The sequence below is a fragment of the Callithrix jacchus genome, chromosome 5 (genome assembly GCF_049354715.1).
Source record: "Callithrix jacchus isolate 240 chromosome 5, calJac240_pri, whole genome shotgun sequence".
Classification (NCBI taxonomy): Eukaryota; Metazoa; Chordata; class Mammalia; order Primates; family Cebidae; genus Callithrix; species Callithrix jacchus.
Genome location: NC_133506.1, coordinates 88,879,861 through 88,898,242, shown reverse-complemented (window position 1 = coordinate 88,898,242; position 18,382 = coordinate 88,879,861). Strand labels below are relative to the sequence as shown.

At 46.3% G+C, this 18,382-nt stretch overlaps 2 protein-coding genes across 2 annotated transcripts in view; both read right to left on the bottom strand.

Annotated features, from left to right (window-relative positions):
- The window catches only part of MAP3K3 (mitogen-activated protein kinase kinase kinase 3), a 91,498-nt gene extending 79,730 nt beyond the window's left edge, over window positions 1-11,768 (bottom strand). Inside the window, exon 1 of the mRNA XM_078373505.1 lies at window positions 11,635-11,768. The gene's annotated coding sequence lies outside the window, so the exon portion shown is untranslated. The remainder of the gene's footprint in view (window positions 1-11,634) is intronic.
- Window positions 6,125-18,157, bottom strand: TACO1 (translational activator of cytochrome c oxidase I). Its single transcript, XM_035300410.3, has 5 exons — window positions 17,689-18,157; window positions 14,723-14,829; window positions 12,912-13,039; window positions 11,635-11,812; window positions 6,125-10,661 (listed from the first exon to the last, which is right to left on the bottom strand). The coding sequence occupies exons 1-5, from the start codon at window positions 17,966-17,968 to the stop codon at window positions 10,461-10,463; spliced, it is 894 nt and encodes a 297-aa protein (XP_035156301.1). The 5' UTR covers window positions 17,969-18,157; the 3' UTR covers window positions 6,125-10,460.
- Between the last annotated feature and the right edge of the window lie 225 nt (window positions 18,158-18,382).

Here is an 18,382-nt window from a genome sequence, read left to right as displayed (position 1 = left end):
GGCTCACACCTGTAATCCCAGCAATTTGGGAGGCTGGAGCGGGTGGATCACCTGAGGTCAGGAGTTCAAGACCAGCTTGGCCAACATGGTGAAACCTCCCCATCTCTATTAAAAATATAAAAATTAGCCAGGTGTGGTGGTGCATGCCTGTAATCCTAGCTACTTGGAGGCTGAGGCAAGAGAATCAAGAGGCTGAGACAGGCCAGGCACAGTGGCTCATGCCTATAATCCCAGCACTTTGGGAGGCCGAGGCGGGTGGATTACGAGGTCAAAAGATCGTGACCATCCTGGTAAACAAGGTGAAACCCCGTCTCTACTAAAAATACAAAAATTAGCTGGGCATGGTGGCACCCGCCATGTAGTAGTCCCAGCTACTCAGGAGGCTGAGGCAGGAGAATTGCTTGAACCCAGGATGCAGAGGTTGCGGTGAGCAGAGATCGTGCCATTGCACTCCATTCTGGGTAACAACAGCCAAACTCCGTCTCAAAAAAAAAAAAAAACAGCTGAGGCAAAAGGCTGAGGCGGAGATTGCAGTGAGCTGAGATCGCACACTGCACTCCAGCCTGGGCAACAGAGTGAAACCGTCTCAAAAAAAAAAAAAAATCAGATTACACACACACACACACACCCCTGAATCCAGCCACTTCTCATCCCACCCGCCTTATCGAAGCCACCGCCTACTCTCCTGGATGACTGTCCCAGCCTCCTATCTCACCTCCATTGTTTCCTTTGTAGCAGCCCAACAAATGATTCCCCAACAGCAACCAGAGTGATCCTTGTAAAATGTAATTTGGATCATGACACCCCACCTCCTGCCCACTGTCAAACCTCCAATGGCTTCCCATCACACTCAGAATAAAACGCCAATTCTTTGTCATGACCTGCCAGGCCCAACAGGAGCTGGCCCCTGCCATCTTCTCCCTCTATCACTGTCCTACAGACACTCTGGCCTGCTTTCTATTCTTTGAACCTACCAAACTTTTTCACCCCAGGGCCTTTGCACTTGCCATTTGTTCTGCCTGGAATGCTCTTCCCCAAGATGTTCTCATTTCTGCAATTCATTCAGGTCTCTGCTCAAACGCCTGCTTTTAAGTCATTTCTAATTATCCCATCCAAATGGGCCCCTCCCTTCCATCATTCTGTTTGGTTTTTTTTGAGACGGAGTCTTGCTCCATCACCTAGGCTAGAGTGCAGTGGCCCAATCTTAGCTCACTGCAACCTCCACCTCCCGGGTTCAAACTATTCTCCTGCCTCAGCCTCCCAAGTAGCTGCAACTACAGGCGCCTGCCACCACACCCAGCTAATTTTTGTATTTTTAGTAGAGACAAGGTTTCACCCTGTTGGTTAGGCTGGTCTTAAACTCCTAACCTCAGGCAATCCGCCCACCTTGGCCTCCCAAAGTGGTGGAATTACAGGCGTGAGCACCTGGCCCCTTCCATCATTCTATATTTGTATATTTCTCCCTTTTTTTCTCAGTGGCTAAAATTATATACTTATTTGTTTGCTCTACTCCAACTACCACAAACATAAAGTATGCAGGTGCAGGAATTTTGTTCAGCTTACTGCTCTATCACCAGCACTTAGAATAGTGCCTCATAGTACATCTACCTGAGTCTTTAGCAGTAAAGAACCTTCTGATTTACCTTCTACCTTTCTTACAACTGCCTTCTTTGTGGCTTCATTTGCCTTGTCTGTGTCTCAACCAACCATCTCAAACATTCCCACACTGCAATTACCATATGTGCTGAGGATTCCAGAATCTCAACTCTATCTCTAGCTTAAAGAGGTCTTTCTTCTGAGCTCCACAAACATGGGTGTCCTACAGGAACCTCCAATCCTGGATCCAAACTGAAATCATTTCCCCCCATAGTTCTGTTTTCCTTTGTCCATCTCCAGTTCCCCAAGTTAGATACCTTCAAATGATCAGAGAGCTCTTTCTCTCCATTTTCTTTCCCCTACAGCCAATCTGAAAGAAGTCTCCAATCTGTCCATTCCTCTCCCATCCCCTTTCACTACCCTAGTTCAAACCACCAAAATCTCTTACCTGCATTACTTAAGCATAACAGCCTCTCAACATATATTCACATCACAGGGTGATCTTTCTGAAATGGTCACCTGATTCTGCCATACCCTCCCTAAAAGCTTTACGTTTCTCATGACCCTTAGGATAAGTCAAATATGTGAATGTACTTAAGAAGGTCCTTCAGGCCGGGTGCGGTGGCTGACGCCTGTAATCCCAGTACTTTGGGAGGCCAAGGCGGGTGGATCACGAGGTCAAGAGATCGAGACCATCCTGGTCAACATGGTGAAATGCCGTCTCTACTAAAAATACAAAAATTAGCTGGGCATGGTGGCGCGTGCCTGTAATCCCAGCTACTCAGGAGGCTGAGACAGGAGAATTGCCTGAACCCAGGAGGTGGAGGTTGCGGTGAGCCGAGATCGCGCCATTGCACTCCAGCCTGGGAAACAAGAGTGAAACTCCGTCTCAAAAAAAAAAAAAAAAGAAAGAAAGAAGGTCCTTCAGGACCCAACACATTCCTTCTTCCCCAGCCACAAGTCCTTCCATTTCCCACCTTAATGATAATAGTTAACCCCATTATTCAAATTCTATGCTCTAGCCACATGGAACCATGAGCAATTCCTGAAATATGACTCTCTCTTGCTTCTATACCTCTGCATGTGTATGGTCTCTGTATGAAATCCTCTTCACTTCTGCTCCCGCCTCCATTCTTTCAGGGAAGAACTAAGCCTAAACAGCATTCCCTCCAAGAAGCCTTCCCAGAGAGATACCTGCAAGTCCAGGTAAAGGCCCTCAGACATGCTCTCAGAGCACTCAGTATTTTCTTCATCAAAGCATGTGTCCTGCTCTCTAATAATTGTCTTTAACCAAATATGCATAAAGAGACCAGGTGTGGTGCCTCCTGCCTGTAATCCTAACATTTTGGGAGGCTAAGGAGGGAGGATTGCTTGAAGCCAGGAGTTCAAGACCAGTCAGCACAACATAGTTAGATCCTGTCTCTACAAAAAAAATTTAAAAATCATCCAGGTGTGGCGTTGTGTGCCTGTAGTCCAGGCTACTTAAGCAGCTGAGGTGGGAGAACTGCTTGAGCTCAGGCAGTCAAGGCTACAGTGAGCTATGATCCTGCCACTGCACTCCAGCCTAGATAACAAGACCAGAACCTCAAACAAAACAAAACAACCAAATTAAGCAGAAAGGCAGAAGCTGCTTTCAAATGAGCATGCCTGTCATCTTTCATAGCATTTTAAAAAACAAATAATTGTCAAATGAGTAAGTGAACCTCAAATGGAGATGTTAGTAATTGAATGTAATTTCCATAATGTTCCCTTTTAGGTATATGCAGTATTTTATCTTCTTTTTTTTTTTTTTTTGAGACAGATTCTCTGTCTCACCTAGACTGGAGTGCAGTGGCGTGATCTCAGCTCACTGCAGCCTCTGCCTCCTGGGTTCAAGTGATTCTCCTGTCTCAGCCTCCTGAGTAGTTGGGACTACAGGCAATGTGCCACCACATCCAGCTAATTTTATATATATATATTTTTTTAAGTTGGGGTTTCACCATGATGGCCAGGCTGGTCTTGAACTCCTGACCTCAGGTGATCCACCCACCTCAGCCTCCCAAAGTGCTAGGATTACAGGCGTGAGCCACCGCGCCTGGCTGATCTTCCCTATGTTGGTTTCTCTCCTCATTCTTCATTCTCCCCATATGAAGCTTCCCAGCTGGGTTATAAGTTCTCAAGCCTGTCCCCCTGGTTTTACACTGAGTGGATATCCTTGAGTAAGCACCTGGAAATACCTTCCCCCAGTGCTCAGGGTCTCAGAAAGTACTGGTCCCATTGGGCAGCCCAATCACAAACCAGCTGCACATTTTCCTTTTTTAACTTCAAGAACATGGGGACACCTTGACCTAAGATAGGGAAAAATAAATACTAATAAAACAGTTCTCTTCGGGAATAGCTCAATAGATTTGGTGTAAACATTTTTTTTTAATTCAACAAATCTGTCACCTGATTTGATGAAAATTCTTTTTTGAGACAAGATCTTTTTGTCATCCAGACTGGAGTACAGTGGCGGAGTCATAGCTTACCACAAGCTCAAACTCCCAGGCTCAAGGGATCCTCCTGTCTCAGTCTCCTCAGTAGCTGGGACTACAGGCACATGCCACCACACCTGGCTACTTTTTATTTTTATTTTTAAAGACAGAGTCTTAGTCCATCACCCAGGCTGGTGTGGAGTGGCGCAATCATAGCTCACTGCAGCCTCGATCTCCTGGACTCAATCTTCCCATCTCAGCCTCTCAAGTAGCTGGTACTACAGGTGCACACCACCATGCCCTGCTAACTTTTGTATGTTTTGTAGAGACAGGGTTTTGCCATGTTGCCCAGGCTGGCCTTGAACTCTTCGGGCTCAAGCAATCTCCCCACCTCAGCCTCTCAAAGTGCTGGGATTACAGGTGTGAGCCACTATGCCTGGCCCTAGCATCTTTTTAAAAATAGATAATCCAAATACCCATTGATAGGAGACTGGTTAAATTATGACATATTAATACAAAAAAAGTTATGTAGCTATTAAAAAAAATAAAGAGATTTCTCCATACTAATACTAAAAGGTAACCAGGATATATTGTGAAGTGGAAAAAAAAAAAAAAAGGTTAAAGCAAAGTGTATCGTGTGATCACTTTTCCCTTTCAAAAAATGCTCATTCAGGCCAGGTGTGGTGGCTTACACCTGTAATCTCAACACTTTGGGAGGCTGAGGCAGAATTCCTTAAGACCATGAGTTCAAAACTACATATTAAGACCCTGATATGCCTGTCCAACATACTGAGACTTCATCTCTATTAAAAAAAAAAAAAAATGGTAGCCAGGCAATGTGGCTCATACATATAATCCCAGCATTTTAGGAGAATCACTTGAGCCCAGGAGTTCAAGACCAGCCTGGGCAACATGCTGAGATCCCATCACAATTAAAAAAAAGATTTTTTTTTTTTTTTTTTTTTTGAGACAGAGTCTCACTCTGTGGCCCAGGCTGGAGTGCAGTGGTGCAATCTCACTGGAATCTCTGCCTCCTGGGTTCAAGCAATTCTCCTACCTCAGCTTCCCAAGTAGCTGGAATTAGAGGTGGGTACCACCAAGCCCAGGTAATTTTTTGTATTTTAGTAGAGATGGGGTTTCACCATGTTGCCCCCAGGATGGTCTCAAACTCTTGAGCTCAGGCAATCCACCTGCCTTGGCCTGCCAAAGTGCTGAGGCAGGCAGATTGCCTGAGCTCAAGAGTTTGAGACCATTAGCCACCATACCTGCCCCAAATAATTTTTTAATGGAAAAAAAAAAAAAAAGCTCATTCACAATTAGTGAGAAAAAGGCCAACATTTATTGAACACTTACTATTGCCAGGTGCTGTTTTAAGTGCTTAACATACATTAACTTATTTAATTCTCAAAACAGCTCCATGTAATAGGTACTATCATTACCCCCATTTTACAGGTAAAGAGGCAGGCACAAAGAAGTTAAATTCTTTTCCAAGGTTGCTAGCTATTGGTAGAGCCAGAATTTGGTCTCTAGCAGACTGGCTCCCAAGAGTGGAATAATATAGATTGTTAATGGTGGTTGTATCTTAGGAGGTAGAATTAAATGAGATTTTGTTGTTGTTATTTATTTCTGTAAGGTTTGCCTTTTTAAAGACAATAAATGCTACCTTTTGGGCATACACAAAAATTAAAAAGAATAAAGAAGTTAAAATGCTACCCCGTTCACTGGCTGGCCATAAAATAATTTTAGTCAAGAGTAGTGAGGCACCAACTAATGGCTCACACCTGTAATCCCAGCACTTTGGGAGGCAGAGATGGGAGGATCACTTGATCCCAGGAGTTGAAGACCAGCCCTGGCAACATAGTAATACCCCATCTTTACAAAACAAAAAATAGCTGGGCATGGTGGCGTACAGGAGGCTGAGGTGGAAGGATTGCTTGAGCCTAAGAGGTTGAGGCTGCAGTAAGCCGTGGCTGTGCCACTGCACTCCAGCCTGGCCAACAAAATGAGACCCTGTCTCACACACACACAAGCACTTTTCAAAAAAAAAATAAAGAAAGAAAGAAGAAAAATAGTACTCCTTTTTGCCAGACTTACTTTTATTTTCTCTTCACAGAATGTCTCTAGAAGCATTTTAGGGGATTCAAAGAAGTCTGGGAGTTGGGGGCTCTTAGAGTTTGATGCTTTATTGACTGCTATAAGTTTCATAGAAAAAAAACAACTCAACCACATGGCTGAATTTCCACAGTTGGTTGGAGCCTTTACTGTTCCTCTTTGAATCATTCAGGGCCTCTAGCAGAGGGGAGGCAGCCATGCATGAGTGCTCCTTATAGGAATCAAGACTATGAACAGAGCCTATCAAAGATACTTCTATCCCACTAAAAGGACAATTGAAGGTAAGCCCAAGGTGGCTTCAAGGCCTGCTAAGATAATGACCAAGAAGGCAAAGCAAGCCAAGCCAGCACCAGACACCATTTCTCTGACTTTAATGTGCACCTGACTCCCAGACTCTCAGATGCTGCGAGACTAGCTTTTGTTTTTGTATTTTTTAAATATTTTGCCTGATAAAAGTAAAACATGGAGGCCAGGGACAGTGGCTCACACCTATAATCCCAGCAGTTTGGGAGGCTGAGGTAGGAGGATCCCTAGAAGCCAGAAATTCAAAACCAGCCTGGGCAACACAGGGAGACCCCATCTCTTGAAAAAAAAAAAGAAAGAAAGAAAGAAAGAAAAAAAAGGAAAACATGATTATTGAAAATAAAACTCAGTAATAACATCACTACCCTGAGATAACCAGTTTTGATATTTTAGTACAGTTTCTTCTAGTCTTTTTAAAAAGTTCATATATACAGTATGTTAAATAAATATGGCTGGGTGCAGTGGCTCACGCCTGTAATACCAGCACTTTGGGAGGCTGTGGAGGGCAGATCACCTGAGGTGGGGAGTTCAAGACCAGGCTGACCAACATGGAGAAAGCCCATCTCTACTAAAAATACAAAAAATTAGCCGGATGTGGTGGCGCATGTCTGTAATCTCAGCTAATCAGGAGGTTGAGGTAGGAAAATCGCTTGAACCCGGGAGGTGGAGGTTGTGTGAGCTGAGATCGTGTCATTGCACTCCAGCCTGGGTAACAAGAGCAAAACTCCATCTCAAAAACAAACAAACAAAAAAATAAATATATACCTATCTATTTCAAAATTTGGACAACACTATACATATAATTTGTATCTTTTTTCCCACTTAATGTTATATTGTAAACATTTTCTCTGACAAAAGATTCTTTGAAAAGTAAGTTTTAGTGGCAACATAATACCTCAGCACAAACATCTTTATTTGACTAGCTCAGGGTCTCTTTACCAGATCCAGAGATGGCAGAACAAATTCAGGAGTTCATTTCTGCCTTTCCTATAAACTGCAGGAGAGAGACTGCAGGGCACCACTAGGGGTCAGTGCAGAGCCATTATCACAGGAGCCTTTACTGTGTCTTAACACTAAGCATGCCTTGATGTAAGAGAATTGGTTATGGAACAATCCATATTAACAAATTATATCTACTAGATTAAAGGAGATCTATTCACATGACTAGCCAAGTTCCTGTCAAGAACCGACTCCCTTAGTACAGATTTCTCAGATTATAAATGATCAGATTCCTCCAAATTAATTTCCAAACAGCTATTTTATAAATCAAAGTGTATCAGTGTAAGATGTGGTATTATACCTGTTCTTACCTGCTTGGTATGAGATCATTTGTGCATAAAATACTTGCCCAAAGTATTTTATAGGTTTGTTGGTAAAATCAAATAGATAACATTTGAAAGTATCTTATAAACTGTGAAGTCTGATATAAACATAAAGTTGCTTTTTTTTTTTTTTCTGAGACAGAGCCTTGCTCTGTCACCCAGGCTAGAGTGCAGTGGCACAATCTCAGGTCACTGCAACCTCTGCCTCCTGGTTCAAATGATTCTCCTGCCTCAGCCTCCTGAGCAGCTGGGATTACAGGCATGTGCCACCAGGCCCGGCTAATTTTTATATTTAGTAGAGATGGGGTTTCGCCATGTTGGTCAGGATAGTCTCGAACTCCTGACCTTGCAATCCACCCACCTCAGCCTCACAAAGTGCTGGGATTACAGGCGTAAGCCACTGTGTCCAGCCAACTTGCTCTTTTTTAATGATAAGCAATTCAGATATTTGGGCAAGTTTTTTCCTATAAAAACTAAAGAATCTCAGGCAGTGTAATGATTATGAAATGAGGTTCATATATGGCGTGACCATGAATGATTTCACTGGTTTTCTTCCTCGTAGCCCTTGCTTTCCAGCTGTTGACATCAATGTGGAATTAGTAATGTTTTTCTTAGAAGCTGAAGTTGTCATTTACAGGAAATTTAGTTTCAGTTCTTTGCCATCCTTATTTACCTGAGGCTCCTTCAGGAAAATACCTGAACTCAGAATTAGCTTAAATAACTTATAAATAAGTGTCTAACAGGGATCAGAAAGCCACTCCAGGGCTGACATGCTTGACAGGCTCTGGAGCAGGAGGTAGGCATTCCTGACCCTTCTAAACCCAGAAGTGACTTAGGAGCAAAAGGTACCAAGGGCCGTATTCCCCCCGGGCCAGGCTTCTTATTCAGCCTTTCACTCTTCTTTCTGTTCGAGTTTCCTCTTTAGTTCTCAGTGCCACATCATTTGGCATCAGAGATGAAAAGGATCTAGGGCTGGTTGTTCTGAGAACCAAGAAGCTTTCAAACCAGCTTGTGGTAGCCCTTCTTGAGAGCAGCCCAATCTTCTCACTGGTTCACTCTGACCAATCTCAGAATGCACAGAGACCCAGGCAAAGCAGGCCCTGGAAAGTCCCTTATCTTATTTATTTATTTATTTATTTTGAGAGACAGAGGCAGGTACAGTGGCTCATGCCTGTAATTCCAGCACTTTGGGAGGCCAAGGTGGGCGGATCACCTGAGGCTAGGAGTTCAAGACCAGCCTGGCCAACATGGCAAAACTCTGTCTCTGCTAAAGATTCAAAAATTAGCCAGGCATGGTGGTAATCCCAGCTACTTGGGAGGCTAAGGCAGGAGAATCGCCTGAACCTGGGAGGTGGAGATTGCAGTGAGCCAAGATCATGCTACTGCACTCCAGGCTGGGTGACAGAGCAAGACTGTCTCCAAAAAAAAAAAAAAAGAACACACGCAGTCAGGCATGGTGGCTCATGCCTGCAATCCCAGTACTTTGGGAGGCTGAGTGGGCAGATCGCTTGAGCTCAGGAGCACCAACCTGGACAACATAGTGAAACCCATCTCTATAAAAAATATATATATTAGGCATGCACCTGTAGTCCTAGTTACTTGGGAGGCTGAGGTGGAAGGACTACTTGAGTCCAGGAAGTCAAGGCTGCAGTGAGCCGAGATTGTGCTACTGTACTCCAGCCTGGGCCACAGAGTGATACCCTGACTCAAAAAAAAAGACAGGGTTCTCACTCTGTCACCAGGCTAGAATGCAGTGGTGCAATCACAGCTCACTGTAGCCTCAAACTCCTGGGCTCAAGTGATCCCCCCGCCTCAGCCTCTGGAGTAGATGGGATTATAGGTGTGAGCCACTGCCAAGTCCCTTATCATTGGCACTCGATTTCCTACTGGGCTAGAACCTTAAGCTGTTCGGTGAAAGAAGGGCACAGGAGTCACACAAAGAGAGCAACAGATGCTTGCACAGCAGCTCACACTGCCCTGAGGCAGCTTCAATAAAGAGCAGTCCTGTGTTAAGGTCCTACCTTCTAGAGCAGGATCTAACAAAGGGCACCAATTGAACACCTTGTGTCTAGAGAGTATAGTTCTTGGTACATTGCTAGTGTTCCAGATATACTAGTTGTATGAATGAATGACAGGTTTAGTCCATAAGACCAGGATTAGACCATGGAGTGCCTGAATACAACTACATTTCTATGGCCAATCAGAAAAACAGTCTTGGGACTGTAGTAGTAGAGCTAAGCCTAGGGACTTGAAAGTTAGTCCAGAGGATCCTAACAGCTGGACACAAACTCAGGAAAACTCAAGAGCCATACAACAGCAATGCAGCAACCAATAATCACTGTTATTAAGGGCAGTTACTAGTACAGAGGGCCTCAGGGCACTTCCAATCCCCACAGAGGCCAACTACCCAACATCAGAGTCTGACCAGCTGTGTGTTCCTGCCCTGCATCCAAGAAGGTGTCGGGATACTCATCCAGATGGCTCTGAGACATCAGCAGAGCTGACAAAGAGGCCCCATAAGTGAGATTCCCTTGGCCTCAAGGTTGTTAAGTCCTGGCTTTAGGCCTTCTGGCCTGCTGAGCTTCCCACCGGCTTTACTCTCAGAGATTGCTTATGTGTGCTGGAACGGGCTGCCACATTTCTAGGAAGGAACCTGGGGGCACATATAGCCTGGTTACTCAATGTTGTCATAGACGTGAATCACATCCTCGTGGTTGCCAAGCACCTGAATGAGATGAGCGGCCTGTTCTAGGTCGGGCTCAGCCAGCTGCACCTTTGAGTTGGGGATGAACTCTAGTGCACAGGACACAGAACACAGGCCCAGGGAGTCCAGCTTCTTCCTCACTTGATGCAGTGAAGAGGCATCACAAATAAACTATGGATAAAGGAAAGTCAGGAGGTGAGGAACCAGGAGGTAATGAGACAAAGCCACACAGGACGTTGCAAAGTCCTGAATGTCAATACTGCAATGGATCACTGGGTTTGAGCTCTTCACTGGTAGAGACATCGTTTTCAATGTTTTGACTCTCATAGTCCTCACTAGAGTTGGCCCTATTCAGTATTCACTTAATAAATGTTTGTAGACGCCGGGTGCAATGGCTTACACCTGTAATCCCAGCACTTTGGGAGGCCGAGGTGGGCAGATCACCTGAGGTCAGGAGTTTGATACCAGCCTGGCCAACATGGTGAAACTGTCTCTACCAAAAATATGAAAATTAGCTGGGCATGGTGGTGTGTGCCTGTAATCCCAGCTACTCAGGAGGCGGAGGCATGAGAATCGCTTGAACCCAGGAGGTGGAGGTTACAGTGAGCCGAGATCACGCCGTTGCACTCCAGCCTGGGCAACAAGAGCAAAACTTCGTCTCAAAAAATAACTAATTAGGCTGGGTGCGGTGGCTCACACCTATAATCCCAGCACTTTGGGAGGCCAAGGCGGGTGGATCACGAGGTCAAGAGATTGAGACCAACCTGGTCAACAAGGTGAAACCCCGTCTCTACTAAAAATACAAAAATTAGCTGGGCATGGTGGTGCGCGCCTGTAGTTCCAGCTACTCGGGAGGCTGAGGCAGGAGAACTGCCTGAACCCAGAAGGCGGAGGTTGTGGTGAGCCGAGATCATGCCATTGTACTCCAGTCTGGGTAACAACAGCCAAACTCCATCTCAAAAAAAACAAAAACAAAAAAAAACAACTAACTAACTAACTAACTAACTAAATGTTTGTACAATATGTGAACTCTTTGTCTCACCTATATACCCTTGGGCACAGGAAGGAAGAATCCAAGAGGCATGGGTAAGGCACCTATCAGGATCCTCCCAGAAGCCCACCAAACACACGTTTTCATGCTTACTTTAAAAATGTTTGTTTCTTCTTCGTCTTCAGTTTCCTGGACATCCTCAGCTCCTGCTTCGATTGCCAGCTCCAGGGCACGCTCTAGGTTCACAGCCTTCTTCTCTCTGTCCTCCACTCCAATCACAATCACCCCCTTTTTGTCAAAAGAGTGAAGAGCTCCTTCAGCCATCGTTCCTCTGACAGGGAAGGAAACAGGCTCACATGAGTGGATGCCTTTAGACACTCAGCTTCCTTAAAGCTCATCATTTTATTGCTATCTCTTTCTCACCCAGCCTATGGGGTACAGACATGGAGCCGATCACTTCCTGAAGGAGAAAATGCAGCTGATGCTGGGTAAGGGAACAGCCCAAGAATATCCCCATAGTCAATTTTCTGCCCTGATTACAGTTTGGAGGAAGCAGATTTTGCTCATCATTTCCTGTGCCATTAAGATGCCAGTCTTGGTGGAGCATTTTTTTTTCATACCGAGTCTCACTCTGTCACCAGGCTGGAATACAGTGGCGCAATCTTGGCTCACTGCAACCTCCACCTCCTGGGTTCAAGCTATTCTCCTGCCTCCTCCTCCTGATTAGCTGGGATTACAGGCATACACCACCATGCCCAGCTAATTTTTGTATTTTTAGTAGAGACAGGGTTTCACCATGTTGGCCATGATGGTCTTGATCTCTTGACCTTGTGATCTGCCCACCTCAGCCTCCCAAAGTACTGGGATTACAGACGGGAACCACCACACCCAGGCCTGGTGGAGCATTTTTAAGACTTGGGCATTAAATGGCTACAGATAGGGATAATAGGACAAAGATCCCCTTCTACACCTGATGAACAAGTCTTTGGATTCCTGTTAGTACAGAATACATACGGGAAAGTCAATTAACTCATTGGACTCTGCTAAGGAAGAAGTGTGCTTAAAACCTGAAACATGGCTAGGCGTGGTGGCTCATGTCTGTAATCCCAGCACTCTGGAAGGCTGAGGTGGGTGGATCACCTTAGGTCAGGAGTGAGACCAGCCTAGCCAACATGGTGAAACTCTGTTGTCTCTACTAAAAATATAAAAGTTAGCTGGGCGTGGCTGTGGGTGCCTATAATCCTAGCTACTTGGGAGGCTGAGGCAGAAGAATTGCTTGAACCCAGGAGGCGGAGTTTGCAGTGAGCCGAGATCGTGCCACCGTACCTCCAGCCTGGATGACAAGAGTGAGACTCCGTCTCAAAGAAAAAGCGCCCTGAAACACTAGCAGAGATCAACAGTACTTCCATTCCCCCCAGACACATACCTACCCATTCTTGTTCAGGATATGTCTAATGTCTGATTGACACTTGGAGCCACTGTTAGATAATGCCTCAATGAGCAAAGAAGAACCACCAGGGCCTCGAGCTTCATACAGCAAATAAATGTCCTTGGTTTTCTGCAGTAAACAACACAAGCACATTTTCCTGTTTCCCAATTCCCTCCCACATGTCAGCCCAGAACCACAAGTACCACAAAACTAATTCCATGGGACAGGCTCTCTAGGCTGGAGCCTGAGCACTTAATCTTTATTTTTGTCCCCACCCTCTAAGAGGAGACCCTAGAACCAAGTTTTGAGGTAACAGGAAGTACTACCCCTAACTTGGAAGGAGTCTGTTTCTTGGGTCCCTGAATAATCCACCAGCCATCTCTCAGCTTGGCTTCCTACCATCCCTAACCAAATGCCACATCTATTCCCCAGCCACTCACACTCAGACTCATCCTCCTACACTCCCATCCTGCTGCAAGAAACCCACCGGTGAAGTTTCAAGGCTCCTACCCCAGGCTGTGAGTATTGCTGTGAAAAATCACACACCTAGGGCTTGTCATAAGAGCTGCTAAAAATAGCATGGTCTCAAAATTCAAACAATTCACGCAGAGTTCTAGGGACTAAACTCTTCTGGACCTTCTGTGCCTCTACTCATCCCTTGTCCATGTATTCGGTCTTCCCCACTCCAAGCACCCTGTCTTGCACCTTTCAAGGAATTCTCAACTGATGACTTCTCCTTTCCTCTTTCACAAAGGAAATAAAGGGCCATTAGGTGGGGGAAATAGTTACTGTCTCCACCACCTTCTCTGTACCATGGCCTACATGAAGGCGGTATGTATAACGGTTAGAGCGCTCTGGAGTCTATCTGGTTTCAAGTCTGTCATTTTCTATGTGACCTGAGTCAAGTCACCTAATCTTTCTGTGCCTCAGTTTCTACACTTATGGTGGTTTTGAGGATTCAATGAGATAGCACTCACAGAGTTTTTATCCATGCTTAACCTGCAGAAAGCGCTCAATAACGATGAGCTATGAAGATAACTGTTACCTCCTCAGAGCCTCCCTACCTGCCCCAGAGAAAGGTGTACCCTCACCTGGACTCTATATCTCTGCCCCTCCCACTGTCTCTATCACCCCGCCCTCTTCCTTTCTACTAGCTTTTCTCCTTTAGGGCTTAAACATCTGAAAAACAAACCTTACTTAACCTAACATAAGGGCTTTCTCCCACAATGCCCCTTCTTTCTACAATACCTCATCTCCCTACAACTTGGCTGAGCTGTCCCAGACTGTATGGCCTTGCATGCTGTCTGTGAGTAGGATTACTCCCAGTCATGCTCCTGGAACCAATGACCAAGGACAGAGAGCCCCCAGAAGCCTCTAGCTTGAGGGTGTCAACTACATTGCTACCCTTCTCTCTGATCTGTTTTTTTTTTTTTTTTTTGAGATAGAGTCTCGCTCTGTTGCCCAGGTTGGAGTGTAGTGGCGCAATCTCGGCTCACCACAACCTCCACCTCCTGGGTTCGAGCAGTCCTCCACCTCAGCCTCCCATGTAGCTGGGATTACAAGCATGTGCCTCCTCACCAGGCTAATTTTTGTATTTTTAGTAGAGATGGGGTTTTGCCATGTTGGCCAGGCTGGTCTCCAAACTCCTGGCCTCAAATGATCTACCCACCTTGGCCTCCCAAAGTGCTGGGATTACAGGCGTGAGCCACTGCACCCAGCCCTCTCTGATAATTTAAGGTGTGTCTGGTGGCTGTCCAGACATGGGCCCTATAGGGGCTGTGATGAATAACAAGCACGTCAAACAGTACACACCTCCATTTTCAGTGCTGCCTCAATCGTTGACTTGGGCATATGCTTGCTGCGACACACCTCTAAGACATTGGCCAAGTTGCTGTTGAGCTCAGGGTTGGGGCCGCCTTCTGAGATTTAAAAAAAAAAAGTGAGCAAAGACATCTCCTTACAACACAGGAGAAAAAAAGGGATTTCCAGCCCCACAAGCCAAAGGAGTGGCAAATCACCGTTAGCTCTCAGTTACCTTAGCATATCTTATCTAGTGTTTCAATGGAATATGGAGAAGTATTTTCTTATTTGTGTTTTGAGACAAAGTCTTATTCTATTGCCCAGGCTGGAGTGCAGTGGCACAATCTTGGCTCACTGCAACCTCTACCTCCTGGGTTCAAGCAATTCTCCTGCCTCAGCCTCCAAAGTAGCTGGGATTACAGGTGCACACCACCATGCTGGGCTAATTTTTGTATTTTTAGTAGAGATGAAGTTTTGTCACATTGGCTAGGCTGGTCTCAAACTCCTGGCCTCAGGTGATCTACTCGCCTTGGCCTCCCAAAGTGGTAGGAGCCACCACACCTGGCCTGGAGAAGTATTTTGGAAAAGCATTTTCTTTTTTTTGAGATAAAGTCTCACTTTTTCACCCAGGCTGGAGTGCAGTGGCATGATTTCAGCTCACTGCAGCCCCAACCTCAGGGGTTCAAGCGATCCTCCTGCCTCAGTCTCCTAAGTAGCTGGGAACACCGGTGTGCGCCACCACAACCAGGTAATTTTCTTTTTTTTTTTTTTGTAAATGGACATTTTCACCATGTCCCCCAGGCTGGTCTCAAACTCCTAAGTTTATGTGATCTGCCTGCCTAGGGCTCCCAAAGTGGTAGGATTACAGGTATGAGTCACTACGTCTGGCCCGAAATGGCCCTTTTCTTTTTTTGAGACACAGTCTCACTCTCATCCATGCTGGAGTACAGTGGTGTGAGCTCTGCTCACTACAACCTCCCCCTCCCAGGTTCAAGGGATTCTTCTGCCTCAGCCTCCTAAGTAGCTGGGATTACAGGTACCTGCCACCACACCCAGCTAATTTTTGTATTTTTAGTAAAGATAAGGTTTCACCACATTGGCCACATTGGTCTCAAACTCCTGACTTCAAGTGATCCACTCACCTTCGTCTTCCAGAGTGCTGGGATTACAGGCATGAGACACTGTGCCTGGCCAGAACTTTCTAATTCATTGTCTTTATGAATGGTTTTCATTCTGCTAGGTTTCAGCAATCTCCACATTGTATCAGATGAAGAAGGAACATAGATAGTAACAACACTTCCTGGACTCATTACTGCTCTTACTCTACTATTTTGTGCATAATTACTGAAATGTTCACATGACATTGTAATCTGAGGGTAGGGGCTGTGTCTCATCATCTTTGTAGTACCAGTGTCATGCCTGGCACAAAATAAACACAAATAAATTGGCTGAACTTGGGCTGGGTGCAGTGGCTCATGCCTGTAATCCCAGTACTTTGGAAGGCTGAGGTGGGTGGATCATTTGAGGTCATGAGATCGAGACAAGCCTGGCCAACATGGTGAAACTCCATCTCTACTAAAAATACAAAAAAATTGGTTGGGTATAGTTGCTCACACCTGTAATCCCAGCACTTTGGGAGGCCGAGGCGGGCCGATCACGAAGTCAGGAGATCAAGATCATCCTGGCCAACATGGCAAAAATACAAAAAAAATTAGCTGGACATGGTAACAGGCGGTACCTGTAATTCCAGCTACTTAGGTGTCTGGGGCAGGAGAATCACCTGAACCTGGAAGGCAGAGGCTGCAGTCGGCCTAGATCATACCACTACACTCCAGGTAGGATGACAGAGTGAGACTTTGTCTCAAAAAAATAAATAAAAGTTGCTTGAACTGAAGAATTTTGAAGAAAATGAAGCAAACAAATACCAGGCATGAGATGAGGGGGTAAAATGACATTAACTAAATGCCTATTATGTGCCATAAACCATAAACTTCAAGGTGGGTATTATCCTTGTTTCACAGAAACTCAGCAAAGTTAAGCCACTTGTTCAAGGTCATAAGTTAGTCAGTGAACGAAACCAGGTTTTCCTGACTCAAAAGTCCATACTTTTTTTGAGACAGAGTCTTGCTCTGTCACCCAGGCTGGATGGAGTGCAGTGGTGCAATCTTGCTCACTGCAGCCTCCAACTCCTGAGTTCAAACAGTTCTCCTGCCTCAGGCTCCCGAGTAGCTGGCATTACAGGCACCGCCCATCACCATGTCCAGCTAATTTTTTTTGTATTTTTAGTAGAGATGGGGTTTTGCCATGTTGGCCAGGCTGGTCTGGAAATCCCAACCTCAAGTGAACCGCCTGCCTCTGGGCTGGAATTACAGGCCGAGCCACTATGCCCAGCCCAAAGTCCATGCTTTCTACAGAACTTCTCCTTTACTCTTACAGATGTCTGACCCTAAATAGAAAAAAAGCCTCTTCAGGGTGGTGACCTAAGGGAGAAAAGACACTGTTGCAAAACTACCTTCCAAGGACATATGTCTCGGGGAAACTAATGAAGCAAACTAGAGCCTAAACAAGTAATAGCTTCACTCAGTGCCCCTGCCACAACCAATATGCTACTTGAGGCGACTTCAAAGGGGTTGATTTGTCTCTTCAGGAGAGACACACATCTGCCCCGACTCTTAGGACTTGTTTCTATTAAGTACCCGGCTACACTAGGATGAAGTCACTTCTACCATACCGGCTTCTCAAGAGCAGCTCCCTCTCTGACAAACTGGCTACATGCTCAGCGTCTGGAAAGGTGAGTGAGGACCTCCAACATAGGTAGGTGTTGTGAGGATTTATGAAGCGGGCAATGGCGAGTATTGGGGAAGGAAAATAAAGTGAAGGGCCGGAGATCTAGGTGGGCCCAACTCCGAGAGGCAAGCGAGGCTGTAGGCACTGAGAGGGCAGCGGCAGCCAGCGGTGGGTGACCGTCAGGGTCTCACCTTTCACCGCCAGGCGGATGTTCAAAGCAAGTTTGGAGAAGATGCGACTCCTTTCGGCGTCCTTCGGACCCTTGATGTGCCTGACTTTGGACCACTTGTTGTGCCCGGCGGGGACAGCCGCGGTGAGGTGCATCGCCCTGCGCGAAGCGGCGCCCCAGCCCCAGGGCTCTGGCTGGGAGGGCCGGGGGTAGCGCGGAGGAGCCGCCCGGACCCCGGGGCCTCGTGCCAGCAAGTATCGGGCAGAGGCTCTGCTTAGGCTGGAAGCAGCCCAGGCCGCCATCGGTCCCGACCCTGGGCTTCAAGCTGCTAGCAGCAGCGGCCAACGCCGGCCCGTCTCTTCCACCGCAGGAGCAAGTAGATTCGAACGCCGCGGCCGCCTGTCCCAGTCACCTGAGACCCAAAGGCTCGGGCCAGCCCGGGGCAGCTCAACCGCGAGTGGCCCTGCACTGTCCCCGCGGCAGCCGGGAGTGGGGCCCTTGATGGCGTAGCACACTTCCTTTACCGGGTTCGCTCCAAAAACACGTCCCCACCGCCCGCAAAGTCTGTTCCGCGGCTGCACGGTACTCGCTCCTCTTTTGACCTTGCGCAGACCTAATGGTCAAGCTCTCCCGGTTACCTCGAGAGCGCCGGACTTTTATTTTCTCATCGTGATCTAACGGAGAAACATCCGAGTTATGAAACTGACTTTGCTTCC

What these genes read in the sequence shown, in the direction of transcription:
- TACO1 (XM_035300410.3), bottom strand. Translation starts at nt 17,968, where the DNA reads ATGGCGGCCTGGGCTGCTTCCAGCCTAAGCAGAGCCTCTGCCCGATAC. An exon ending in CATCCGCCTGGCGGTGAAAG is followed by an intron (nt 14,830 to 17,688) that starts GTGAGACCCTGA and finishes TTTAAATCTCAG; the next exon opens with AAGGCGGCCCCAACCCTGAG. An exon ending in AAGAAACAAACATTTTTAAA is followed by an intron (nt 10,662 to 11,634) that starts GTAAGCATGAAA and finishes CTTTATCCATAG; the next exon opens with TTTATTTGTGATGCCTCTTC.